The sequence below is a fragment of the Salmo salar genome, chromosome 16, assembly GCF_965601325.2.
Source record: "Salmo salar chromosome 16, fSalSal1, whole genome shotgun sequence".
NCBI classification, from domain to species: domain Eukaryota; kingdom Metazoa; phylum Chordata; class Actinopteri; order Salmoniformes; family Salmonidae; genus Salmo; species Salmo salar.
Window position 1 is genome coordinate 13320862 of NC_138306.1, and position 14210 is coordinate 13335071.

Consider the following 14210-nt stretch of genomic DNA (forward strand, 5'->3'; position numbering starts at 1 on the left):
TGATTGCAAACAAAAATACATATTGATAGATAGTGTGTGTAGGCGTGTATTTATTTTGTCTCCATGGTTTCCCGACAGCTGTGGTAAAGGTCCCACCTGCCAATCTGTGGATCATGGCTGTGCTGACGCCTGTTGCCCTGGTGATGGTTGTTGTCGTCATGGTCACCGGCATCCTGTGCAAGAGGAACAGGGTCATCTTCAAGACCAATGCTTTCAGGAGCTTCAAACCCCGCTCTAAGGTGAACTTTACATATCTCTTAACATCTTAATGTGCAGTTCAGAGAAATGTCACATCTGGGCAGGTCTTAACACTTCGTCTTGCGTTCGCTCAATTACTTATAGCCAATGGTGACGGTAGTGATGGGTGCTCAATAAGCATGATGGGGGGCGAAATAAGAATCCAGATGGTTAATGTGATGGAATTGAATCCTCAGCTAAATGTCCCTTTAATTGTCTTCTTGTTTAGACATCCTATCGGAGGGAGGGCAGTTATCACCACCAGGTATTGACTGAGTGTTATTTGTGAATAAATGCATGTTGACAGTGCCTGGGGGAAATCAATGGAAGGGATGGAGTGGGCTCACCATGGCTCATCGTCTATGATCAGTGGGCCATTTTATACATCCTTGTTGCCTTCCAATGCATAGTAATGATTCTTATCCACCAGGCTTCTTCTCATCTCATACCAGCCAGTGGCACAGTGGCGCAATCCAAGCGATCAGTAATTTTGTTACTGGATTAAATATTGTGCCATTTAGATTAATAGAGATAATGTGGGGGAGTATAACCAAGATCTGCCCCTCAACCTTTCAGATTCCGACTCAACATGCACTCGTGCAGCAGCAGAGAAAGTCAGCTGATTTCAGTGTCATTTCTGTACGTCACACCAAAATCACTCCCTCCAGAGGAACAGATGTAACATCATTGCATATTTTTGGATGGGAAAAGAGAAGTGCTAGCTCCAGTTTATGGTGTAGGACAAGGTCAGAGATACACTTGATTAGTGTCAAGTAAAAATAGGACAGTGGGATAGGACTTCTCTCCCAAAACGTGGCCAACTAGCACCATATTTGCCAACTGTATTTTACATGTGCGAGTACAGTGCTTCAAGGTTTTGTTGATTTGCAAAACTGTTTGTAAACATTTAATGTCACTGGGTTGGTTTTGAATGTGACATGAATTATTTAAAACGGTACCAAATAGGAGATTTCTCTCTCTTTCCCTTTCTGATCCAGAGATGTGGCACACATGCGCAAATTAGATACACGTTCTTATAATTACTTGGTTTATGAATAGCTTGTGGCGATATGACAAAAGGACATTAGTGGTAAATGTGCTGAGTTGAGCTCTTTGGTTCCACTACACTGCACATATGTGCAGTCTGTTGCAGTGGAATGTGTTTGTGTCCAAACGTTCTGGGAATGAAGACAGAATACCAAGCAGAGCATAACCCACTAGGGAGATAGTGGACTTCCTGAAACACTAGTCCCAGCACATAATTATCCATCAAAGTGGGACAACAACAAAGCTGCAAATCAATGGCATGGCTTCAGTCTGCATGGGTGTTTTTTTTGTTGTTGCGTTGATCATTCAATATGTGAGCGTATTTCATTGCTCTCCAAATACAGTATGTGGTATAGTCCGTCACGTGGCTTTATTTTTGACAGATTGTGCAACGAGAACAAAAATCCTATCAATCATAATTGTGCTGTTTGTCTCTTTACATGAAGTCCCTTAGGGTTTTTTATCAAACCTCTCCTTTTTCATCAGTATACCAAAGGAGCCCAAGTCAAAACACAGAATCCATCTCTGCCAAATACATCACAGAGTAGCCTTGTGCAGAGTCTCGGATCAACTCCATGTCTTTATCAAACTGGGCAGTTGAAAGATGAAAGGAGGCCATTTATAAAGTTAACCGCATCAAGTGGATGGAGAGGTCTGCCTCCTGCCAGTGAAATATATCTCTGTTGAGCTCAGCCTTCAAGGTTCATCTGTAGAAACATTTCCCCTAACTGTGAATGTCCAATATGATGAAGCCATCCTGTCCTCATACATTATCTCAGCCAGACTCTCACTGTTGTGAAATATCACTAATCTCAGGATGAGGTAAAGATGTCTGCACAAACAGTGTATCGATTTATCTCACAACCAGGTGTGATGATACAATTGATGGCACCGTGCAAGACACTTTAATTATTAAAGCTGATACACTAGAATACACCAGATACACTAGAAAAACATTGAATATAAAGTATTTACATATTTAGAGTTTTCCAAAAATAGTATAAAAAAAATGGAATTTTAAAACAAGTATATCTGTACATTCTGTTCCTTTAGCTGTTTTGCAATGCAGATAGGCTTCATGAAATGAGAGTAATTTGGTGAAACAAAGAAACTGCCTAGGTATAATATAAGTCATAAACCAATTTAATTGTCCATTTCTTTCTTCCAATATATCCCAACTTCAAAGGTGCCATTAGACATATAGTTTTAACATTTAGTATACTTTACTTGCTGACCGAGAGAAATCAGAGCTCACCGAGCCAACTTTGCTCATTTACCTTATCTGTAAATTAAATGTCATTCTCCTAAGGCACTCTTTTACTTTACCATAGATCATATGTCATCGTAAACCCTTTCGTAAAACCCTCTCTGTCCCAGCATGTGCAGGGATTTGACTATGCCAAGAAGCACATGGGCCATCCGCAAGGTGAGGAGACCATCTCTGTTACCAAGGAGACGCTGGTTCTGGGCCTCCCAGTGAGAGATGCCCCGTTGTCATTGGACAGGAAGGTGCACCAGGATGGGACCGCCTCTAAAAGACCTCCTTCTGCTGACATCATCCACAAAGGGTAAGAAGAACACCGAATTCAATTTAAACAGAATGATCTCTCTGTTTTCTTTAGATTACCAGAACACATTTGGATTTGTTTGTGGCAATACTTTAAGTCAAGGAAAATGCACCAAAAATATGACAATCTTGGACAGATTGCATAGAATCTGCTTAAATCTGCTCATGTTGACTGGCTTACAGTTTGCCCGGGTGTTGCCAATTCCAAGAATTGTAGCCATCTATCACTAGGAAAGGCAATAGAAAGAAACATTTGTAATGAAAAACATGTGATTCATGAATGCGTTATTGCCGTGCCACAAAATGAATACAGCCTCCTCTCTTCCCTCTAGTCTAGAACACTAAGACTGTGTTTAGACAGGCAGCCCAAATCTGATATTTTTTCCCACTAATTGGTCTTTTGACCAATCACACCAGATATTGTCACATCAGATCTTCGTAATAGTGGATCTGATTGGTCAAAAAAACTGTTAGTGGGGAAAAAAATATCAGAATTGGTCTGCCTGTCTAAACGCAGCCAAAGCTAAGCTTGAACTGCCTATTGAGCAATCTTTCCTTTGAATTTCCAATGCATACAAATGCTCATTCTAACACACTGGAAGAAATGTACAGACCACCAAAGGCTTGATTTTTTTTTACTGACCCAACCCAAAACATCAGTCATTGTCAGCTGCCAAACAGATCTCCCCCACCTTTGGCTGATTTAGACCCACTTGGACTTTTTAGTGCCATATTTACGGCCGTCATGCTGGAGGTGTGACATGAGTCTGCCGCAATGATTACTGGGCCTTGAAGGCACTGCAGTGCAGACCTGGGTTCAAATAGTACTGTAAGTCTTTCAAATGCTTTGAGTATTTGCTTTGCTCTAGCCTGCCTGGAGTACCAGACAAGCGGGCTTTGTAGTTTTTGACTATTCTATTGATTCATTAAGCCAGGCAAGCTCAATCAAACACTGATCAAGTATTTGAAACAATTTGAAATAGTATCTGAACCCAGGTCTGCTGCAGCGGCAGCTGCTGTTCCAGTCACCCTTTGGATGGACCCCAGGGCTCATTCAGGCTGGGATTAGCAAGGCTTCACAAGGCTACAAACACAGCTCCTCTGCTGCTGTCATTGGGATTCTGCAGTGTGATGATTATACAATAAAACGCCTTTGAAAGGATACTGAGAATAATAACTGGGAAAAAAACAAACAAGGGGTAAACACACAGTGGTGTATAGTGAATAGAGGCTGAACACTGAGCATGGAAACGTGAGTGAACTACACAGCCTGGAGAGATGCTTCCAGGGCCATGTTTGATTCAGTGTTGTTCTGGGCTCACGTTGACAGGAATACACACAGACATTCTCTCTCTCTCTCTCTCTCTCTCTCTCTCTCTCTCTCTCTCTCTCTCTCTCTTTCTCTCTCTCTCTCTCTCTCTCTCTCTCTCTCTCTCTCTCTCTCTTTCTCTCTCTCTCTCTCTCTCTCTCTCTCTCTCTCTCTCTCTCTCTCTCTCTCTCTCTATCACAGGAGTAGAACGGTACCTCATTATACAAGCCTCATGAATGCGAATGTGGATTCCATTTTGCATTTGTGAATGCATAACACCCTTAGAATGATCCAATTCATACATTCTGAAGAGCGATGTCGATATGAGCTGACATGATGGGTGTACTTGTTCCAAGCTAACTTATATGACATCACATCAGACCGGTGTGTTAGTCACTTGTGTCTGCCTGTTGGTTACTCCTGAAAAGATACCAGGGGAGATATTTGACATTAAGATAGAAGCACCCACTGTGCTACCCTGTGGTCTTAGCTAGCACACCACCTGTAGAGGTGTCTGTGTTACGCACTGCAGTCAGTCTTCACGGGTTAGAACTGTGGCCAGGGGGCTGTGTGATAGCAGCATTAACCTTGGATAATACTGTATGCACAGAGCTTACCACTGCCTGCCTCTGTTGCTATGGTTACCCGCAGCAGGTTGCCAAGCGAGGACGGCTCGGTTGCGAGCAACGAATCCGGGAAACTCAACACGGGCAAGAGCTTGGTGGCACGGAGGGCTGCGGCACAGAAGAGCACCAAGGAGGATCTGCTGCACAAGAGGAGCGGTGAGAGAGAGGCGAGAGGCCACGCTCTGGCTACTGTAGGCTACTGCTGCTTGTCCACACAATGTTATGTCATCACACAGGCTTGAGACACTGTAGGACCAATAGGAGAGAGCTAATGAATTGTAAATAAACACATATATGCATGGACACATGCCTTCACACACACACACACACACACACACACACACACACACACACACACACACACACACACACACACACACACACACACACACACACACACACACACACACACACACACCGCATGTCTTACTGCAGTAACTCAGGCAGTGTGAGTGGGGATAACAGCAGGATCAGTAGTTGCTGGGCTAGCTAGTGGTGTGCTAAATAACAATGTCCTCTCACCCCAGCAGATCCCTATGAGGACCACACTGGCTCACTGCGACTCATCACCATCAAGCCGATGGCGGCCCAGCCCACATACTCCTACCCATCAACCTCCAGTCACAGCCAGGACTCAGTCGTCCTCAACGGGGAGGTGAGCGCCCGTCCCTGGCCTGCTGGGAATGATGTCATACTGAGTCTGCCAGCCTGTCCCAAATTGCTCCCTTTCCCTTGGCCCCAACCCTTTATATGCAGATCTGAAGATAGTTCTGGATAGGTACAGAACAGGCAGTGTAGAGATGGAGCTACTGTATATTGCACTTGGACTACAGATCTGCAAACATCAATGGGTTAGGGCCAAGGGGAAATAAGAATGGAATTGTTACCAGTTGTTTATTTATAGGGAAGAGGAACCTCACCAAGTATACTCATAATACCAAGCAATGCCAAACTAGAATCAATATACAAATGTAATGGATACAAATGACTTTGTCCACAGGCAAACATGGGGCTCAAGCAGAAAACCGACATCGAACACTACAGGAACAAAGTACGCCAGAAAGCCAAGCGAAAAGGCTACTGTGATAGCCCCATCACAGACAATGGCATCCACCCATTCAACCCCAGAGAGAGGCACAGTAGGCCTGAAATGGCAAAGGAGCCAATGACTGCTGAGGAGAAGAGGGCCTCCTATGCAGGATGCCACATCAGGAGGTGGGGGAGCATCCACATTATGTAATATGCCAAGAGACAACCAGTATGCATTCCTTTCATGTTTGAGTGGGTGTTCGGTGGGTGTTCAGTGTATGCAGATCCACTGATTTAAAAGTCACTTTTCAAAATGCCTGTGCTGCAGCACCGGTGCTTTTTCTGGGTGAGAGTATCTGCTGACGTGATGCTTGACTGCCACTTCTCCCTGGCACCTGTTTAGTAACTGTCTGAAATATTCCTGTAAGGGAGCAGTTGTAAGTCCATTTGGTGTATCCAGGTTTTCAGTTTAAACCTGTGCTGCAGCGCGGAGAAATAAATGACTCAGCCCAACTGTAGATGTTTGCAGATTTTTTTTTTTTACTAATGATGATGATGATGATATTAATGATGGCTATAATAATGACGATGGCAACTATGATATATCCCTACTTCAGGCACCCCCCATCGAGAGAGCCAGCCTACTGGAGCCGTCAGTCCCTGGCCGCCAGCAGCCCTAGCCCCGTGGAGACGGAGATGGACCTGCTGGTCCTCAGGGAGAGGTCCAGGAGAGGCATCCGCAACAGCGGTTATGACGTGAGTCATCACTGAATGTCACTGCATCCGTGAGACATAGATGTCCTCAAATGTACACCGTACCGCCGAAGTAACTGCAGGGTGAATGTCCTAAAATGAACACCGTACTCCTGGAGTTACTGCAGGGGCAAAGGTGGTTGAGCCTAGAGAAGTTCTGGTACTGGGGTGCAATAACCTAGAGAAAACCCTAGGACAAAGCCTTTCCCATTATACCTACCTCTCCCAATTCTCACTTTTAAGCTCCATGGCTGAAATGAAGAGGATTACCTTCAGCCGAACTTTAAAACCTCCTTCTAGCGCAGCCTGGGAGCCCGTTCTTTATGCTGCCTGAACCTTGCTGAATGTCAATGACAGTGAATGTGATTTATAGCCTGTTCAGTGATTTAGATTGGAAATTCGATACCAGTTAATAGCTCTGAATGTTCGATGCTTTTAAATTGTAAATGGATAACCATGTATGTGTGCGATTCGTGTGTGTGTGTATTTTGTCTTCCTGTGAGTCAGGCAGAGCCAGAGACGTTCCAGGAGACCAACGTGGACCGACTGATGTGCTCCCTGGGTTATGGTGGAAGCCATCAGGTCAAAGGTCTCTCGGACTCGTCCACTCTGAGCTCTCAGCCCTCCATCGACGAGGTCCGGCAGCAGATGCATATCCTGCTGGGTAATGCCTTTGGTCTGGCCCCAGACGAGCCCCCGCCTGCCAGCCACCACCACCACCACCACCCTCACCCCCACCTCCATAGTTCCTACAATCCCAGCCACACCAGTGCTTACTCCGAGGGGGTGACCAGCGCCCCTGGCACCATGAACCACCCATGCGGAGGAGGCCACCAGCGCGGGTCTGCCTACGGGCCGGAAATCCACCAGTGTAGCTTACCCAAACCTGTGAGTGCATTGAGTAGACTGTGCAATGTAAAGCAAATGATTTAGAACGAAGCATTTGTGTACGTGTGCTCTTGTAGAATTGCTTATGGTGGTGCTTCAAACAAAAATCCTGAATGCTATTGTAGAAAATCAAGATGTGTCGAGAGAGTAGCTACACAGTACATATGTTTAAACACCCGCACACTGATTTAACTATGTTGTGTGTGTGTGTGTGTGTGTGTGTGTGTGTGTGTGTGTGTGTGTTGTGCTTGGTGCTGCAGGGCTTCAGGTTCACTCAGCTTCCTGACATGGGCGTTGGACCCCCACCTCCTCTGATACCCTCCAGGCCTGGACCCCCTACCGGGACCTCAATGAGGCTGTACGAACCCCCCCCCCCCCTCCTTCTTCTCCCTTCAACACTCCTCTAGCTGTTAGAAAGACAGTAAACTGATGAAAATAACATTCATTCTGATATATTCACATCCTCCCAATGCTAAACATGCCCAACCTATTTCTTTTTTAAAAGTCTACTTAACTAGTGCACTGTGTATCCTTGTAGTGCATCCCCCATATTTTTTTCACTCGCTTAAAGGGAAACAGAAAAAAAATGTCAACTTCATATTCATCAACTCCAGCACCACCCCAACGTCAACATATGTGAAAATGGCACATTTCTATGTTTTGTAGTTAAAAAGATAGAGGAAGATAAGCGTTTCCTATGACGTCATCGTTGTGCATTGTGTGAGTTTGATCAGTTTTAGAGTAGGCATTGCCTACTAATTGCCTGCTAATTGGTTGATGATGTCATTAGAAACACTTGTCTTTCTTTATCTTTTTTACTACAAAACATAGAAATGTGCCATTTTCACATAATATGTTGGTGTTGATGTTGGGATGGTGCTAGAGATGATGAATATGAAGTTGGTCAAATTGTTTAGTTTAAGTCCTTTGGCTTTAGATGTTATATTGTTCATGCATTGTGTTGTAATTCTACTCTGAGCTGTACTTTTTTCCGCATTATTTAAAACAAACAGCATCTTCATTTGAATGCCTTGATTGTTACCAGGTTTGCGTGTGAGGTATACAGGCCACCAAGTGGTGAGATGTATGAATTACAAGGCTTTTGTCTTTGTTTCCCCTTCTGCAGTTCTTCACCCGATGTCAGCCTGAAGCCTCGTGTTTCCGAGGCCTCTGAGATGCAGAGTCAGCACAATGGTGCCCCCTATCTGCCTATCAACAGAGCTCCCTTCCCTGCTGTTACTGTTGACCAGTCCATGACCAGCTACTCAGGTCAGAATAATAAATATTATATATATATATATTATGACTAGTAAATGTATACGTATATACATGTAAATGTGTATATATATATAATATACATAAGGCATAAGTATACCTTTCTCTGTCAAACTGCTTCAGTTCACTCATTCAAGCCTCTGATTGGCTAAACACTGCTTATCTCATACAGGAAACCCAATGACAGGAGTCTACGCCATATCAGCCAACCGCCCTGGTTACTCAGACTACTTTGTCATGCCTCCACCAGCGTCGTATGGAAGCCCATCCTGGATGTCCTACCCACCAGAACCTGAGGACATCCCACACCAGTGGAATGATACTGTAAATACTGTTAGTATCTGAACCAGACAATATCCTCTGATATTATTGTCCCTATATAACTCTGTTGGTTTGATCTGGATTTATCCTCACTATTTGTCCCTGTTTTAAATCAGTCTCTTCTCTTTGCAGAATCCGTGTCATTTAGAAACCATTTGTTGAGATGACATGATCTTTGGAGCTGAGTGGAGACAGCATATATTTCGGTGGGCACACACACAGAATTTTCCGATCAATGTACAGGGTTGTTGTGGCTCATTTCCTCTCATTCCATTTCCTTCTCTTTGTCTTCCAGGTGTCCTTTTGGTTAGGCAGTAGGGCCTCCCTCCCTCACATTGAGTACCCCTGGACTCGAGCACCCCGCCCTGCCCTTCACCCCTGGCCCTGGCTACTGGCCCCTGGCCTGCCTCCTCAGCCCAGCCAGGCCCTCTCTGCTCTGCTCTCTGAGCCCCAGGTCTCCCAGACCTCACAGCCTCCATGTCAACTGCCACCAGCCAGCAGAGGACGGCCTAGACTACAGTACAGCAGCACTATCCCCCATGGTAGTGCCACATACAACCTCTACCCTGGTCCACACCATCCAACGACAGGGCTGGCAAAGCTGGACTAACTAACTGTGCTTTTTGATTATCCAAATTCCTTAATGGACAGAAGAGTTGTACCTACTACTGGTGGTTTGTGTGTATTTAAAAAATGAACTTAGTCTCTGTTTCAGTTGTTGGATATTTGTGTGCTTTGTCATTTACTTTCATGCTTTACTTCTTTTTAAAAGGGGAAAATAATTTAGTGAGTGTATGGTGTGCGCTCAACTTATTAAAAGGCAACAACAACAAAAAAAATGTGCGAAGAAAGGCTTTGGTGTGAGTGGCTATGTCATTCTGTATTTTTAAAATGTACTCATGACCTTTTCCCCCATCAGATTACAGTAAAAAAAAAACGGTCACCTGCTCTGTCATTCATATGTTTATGAAGTTCGTCTACTGACCATGACTATGAAAAGATGAATAGAGTCGTATATTGCTGCACACAAATGATCTTACAATGGTTCTACGGTTTTGTGTTTGGAGATTTGGACTTATATTGGGTCCTATCTATTCACTGGACAGAGTGGTAAAGAAGATGGGTGTTGGATGGGCCACAGGTGTGTTGATGAAATATATTATGTAACGTGATGACATGAATTATTGAAGAGACTTATGCCAGCCGTGAGAGACAGAGAGAGAGAGAGAGAGAGAGAGATTTTCTTGTATATTTTGACACCATTTTCTTTAGACATGTTGACTTGCTTTACTGCATTTTTGAATTTGAAGGATGGTCAGATTGCTTTCAATCCTATTTTCTAATTTGTCAAAGGGTATTCATGTAGGTGCATATGCTGGTATATGCAAAATTACTCACTCGGTCATAACATAAGCAAAATGATGGATAATTCTATGTTTTACTAGTATTTACTGAGTTTCCAGGATCTCAAAACAATGAAAATGTGATGGTTAGGGCCCTTTACCATGTACTGTACATGCTACTAGTTCAGTTCATCAGTGCAGTTAGGTGTAGATCAACAGCCACCAAAAGATGTTACCAGACTTGACGATGTGTATTACTGCGCTGATATTGCATATCGGATAATGACATAGCATTGGAAAAGCTTTCACACTACGAAATAGTAACAGAATAAGGTCTAATCAATGTGATATAATAGGAAATAGAAAATACAGTTTGGTCTATCACAATGTAGGTACGACATTAGTTTAGTATGGATTAGACAAACATAGCACTTTCTTAGATTACCTGGCCCTACAAAACTGCAGTATCAATGTGAATACTTTGTTATGCATGCAATATTCATATTTGAAATATTAGATTTTTTTTTTTTTTTACTAATTATTTGAGTCATACTCAATGATAATGACGCAAATGCAAAGTCAGTATCTAGTCCATTCGTTTGACTGGGTAGGTGTCTTTAAATGGATCTCAACTGTTGCTACCCAGTTTGACAAATGTTATTTTACTATTTTTCTACAAAATTATGAATCAATTATTTTTGGGAGATGTAGGTCCAAAAGTGTAAGCGTAATATTCCAAAGGAAATATGATGACATTTTAAAAAGCTGAAACGCAAATACCTTTTGAGAATCTATATGATTTGCTCTGTAATACTACATCCCTTTTCACCTCTACTCATACATTTGTAAAAATTCCTCTACCAGATTTATTCACAATAAAGCTTCACTCAACAATGTGGATGAGACTTGAAAAGGAATCATAATGTAGCCTATACATTTAACATCTTGGCCTTTGTCAAGCACAAACAATTTGGTTGGTGCTTGGAATCATCATCACTATCACTTGTATTGCTAAAAGACAAAAGGTACTTCCATTTGTTTAAAATAATATCATTGGTATGTTCAGTTACCCCATATTTCAAGCTAATGAATGGAAAATATGATTGATTAAAACAGTCAAAAGGAACATAATGAATGAGTTGACACAAGTTGATGTACTGTTGGCGCGTCTTTTATCAGACACATTTCTGAGATGGAATGTGATTATAGGCCCCTGAGGTTTCTGAAGGAACAGCAGTTTGAATCATGTCATGCAGAATGCAGTTGGATGTAGTTATGCAGAATTTGGGTGAAATAAAAACCAATAAATTACAACTTAGAATTTGTTTCTTGTGTGGAACATTACAGTTTGCAACCCTGAATAAAGAATAGCTAGGGGAGAGTGAGGTACGTTGAGACATTCTTTATATTCAGCTTCCCTACGGGAAATATAGTATTCTTTCTAACAAAGATATCTACTGTACATATATTTCAGGATGTTGTATATCCCTGGAAATAATCAGAATTCATGTAAACATTACAGTTTTGAAAATATAGCTTGCCCAAAAAAAGTGTTCTCTTGAAACTTATGAGGTAAATTGAGCATAAGGACAGGGTAAGTTGAGCTGCTTTGGGGCAAGTGGGTGGTGGTGTCCTGTGACAGTGGGTGATTTTGCTGGTAGGTCAAAGTTTAATTCATGAAATGGGGTTGTGGTATATTGCACATCATAAATGTAGACCAACATTCGGATATAGATCTCTCTATTCAATATCACTTACCCTTCCATTTCACATTTTTGTCATTGAGCACTCATCCAGAGCGGCTTACAAGAGCAATTAGGGTTAAGTGCCTTGCCCAATGGCACTTCGGCAGATTTTTCACCTAGTTGGCTCGGGATTCAAACCTTATCCCACCCCACTTCAACTTACCCCAAGACAAACATTTTGACTATATTGGCCCACACAGCTAAAAAAAATGCACATTCATGCTAGGTTTAGAACCTCATATTGTAGCTTATAGAGACCCCAACTGATGTATAAAATCATCTTAAAACGATCTACTTTTGGGTTAGATACAATCATCATAAAACCTATAACACAATAAATTAATTTTACTTTGTGAAAATCAGTTTAAAATGACCTAGCTTGCTTACCACTTTTGTAATGTGTTTTCTTCCTTCACAGACTCCATGAAATGATGACCTCTTCCTAAATATTTGGTTGCGTGATTAATTTTGTGTATGGTTTCCTAGAAACAAGGGGTGACTCAACTAATCATTTGGCTCAATTTACCCCACTCTCCCCTACGGTAGAAACCTGCATGTGAGGGAGGTGTCTGACATTTTCAGTTTGACATTTTCTACTAGTTCACTGAATAAATGTCAGGGTCTCAGTCATCGAACGAGCATTGTTCCCATTGTGTAAAGAGCAGACCTTCCCCAGTGTGAAACTCATTTGACCAGTGACATTGGAGGATTTTTACAAAGACCGCATCTCTAGCCTTTTAAAAGGACTTTTCTTGAATGGATTTCTTGACTTTTCTATGAGCACTGAATCCCACGTCATGGACGTTGACTTTTTTAGGTGAGGGAACGCAACAGCAAAAAAGTAAAATGAAGTATGTATCGTTATAGAACAGGACTCGCCAACCCTGTTCCTGGAGATCTATCCTCCTGTAGGTTTTCACTTCAACCCTCACTTCAACCCCAGTTTCACTAACATAATTCATTTTATAAACCAGCTAGTTATTAGAATCGGGTGTACATGATGTGGGTTGGAATGAAAACCTATATGATGGTAGCTCTCCAGGAACAGGGTTGGAGAGCCCTGTTATAGAATATGCATATAATGCATCCTCCAATTGCAACGTCTGCCTATGCCCACACATATTGTCTCAAGAAAAACAGATATTTATAGTACCCTCAAACACAGGCATACCTAATTTTAAAATAGGCCATCATCACTGTCAATCGCGAATGGTAATTATTTACGTTTTACCAGTGAAACTGCATCTGCATGCCAATCATTTTCAGGGGAATAGCCTATGCATTTCGATATTCCTGAATTAGTGTTTCGTGAGCGAATTAGAACAGATGATGTTAACAAACTATTAGCCTTTCTTGTATTTTGTTTCAATCAACGCATAAATCCTGCCTAGTGTCGAGCTCTGTTGAGTTTTGGCGCATGATATATTTTTGGGTGACTATTCGGCTTCAGCTAACCATCCTAAAATCTCATTAGAACTGAGGAGGTGCTTTGTTGCTGTATAACAGTAACATTATAATCCTAATACTGTATGCTATGCTATTATATTCGGTTCTGACGTGTATAATACTAATGAATCGTTATGCAATCTCCCATATACAGATTCTCGTGGACATGAAACAGCGAGTCAATCATTCAGTAATTCAGCTTTGATCGAGATGTTCGAAACGACCACCATTGTGCGAAGTGATCATCTTTTATTTGTAATAATAAAAACAATACGTGATGAGGAGGACTATTAGGCGTAGGCAACAGATCTTGATGAGTGCTATTCTAAACGATTGGAGCGCCCTTCATGGTTGTGAAAGGACAGCGCCAGGATCGCACAATGATGTTAAAGAAGTTGAACCAACTTGTTGTGCTTTAAGGATAGCTGAATGTTAGTTCAGGAAAAATACATCATTTGCAGTAAACCCTAATAGGCTTACGACTACCTGGTGTAGCTATTTGTAGTCTATAACCTAATGTTAATACAAGCATTGCACTGTCTGCGAGGAGAGCTTTAGTTGCTATAGCCATTTCATTGTATTGTGTAGCTACATATGGTTACACTATACCCTACTGCAGAATAA

The 14210-nt window shown here is 42.3% G+C and overlaps 1 protein-coding gene across 4 annotated transcripts in view; it reads left to right on the top strand.

Annotated features, from left to right (window-relative positions):
- Nucleotides 1-11716, top strand: part of LOC106573227 (UPF0606 protein KIAA1549L) — a 43669-nt gene extending 31953 nt beyond the window's left edge. Inside the window, exons 11-23 of one of the 4 annotated variants that reach the window (XM_014148067.3) lie at nucleotides 79-239; nucleotides 467-502; nucleotides 2662-2852; nucleotides 4815-4942; nucleotides 5314-5441; nucleotides 5787-6001; nucleotides 6433-6571; nucleotides 7076-7456; nucleotides 7717-7814; nucleotides 8583-8725; nucleotides 8904-9064; nucleotides 9185-9258; nucleotides 9348-11716. In XM_014148067.3, the coding sequence (XP_014003542.1) occupies nucleotides 79-239; nucleotides 467-502; nucleotides 2662-2852; nucleotides 4815-4942; nucleotides 5314-5441; nucleotides 5787-6001; nucleotides 6433-6571; nucleotides 7076-7456; nucleotides 7717-7814; nucleotides 8583-8725; nucleotides 8904-9064; nucleotides 9185-9214 (1811 nt within the window). In that variant the 3' untranslated portion in view covers nucleotides 9215-9258; nucleotides 9348-11716. Of the gene's footprint in view, nucleotides 1-78; nucleotides 240-466; nucleotides 503-2661; nucleotides 2853-4811; nucleotides 4943-5313; nucleotides 5442-5786; nucleotides 6002-6432; nucleotides 6572-7075; nucleotides 7457-7716; nucleotides 7815-8582; nucleotides 8726-8903; nucleotides 9065-9184; nucleotides 9259-9347 lie in introns of all 4 variants that reach the window. The other 3 variants (XM_045696940.2, XM_014148066.3, XM_045696942.2) reach the window with 3 other exon arrangements.
- Nucleotides 11717-14210: the final 2494 nt, after the last annotated feature.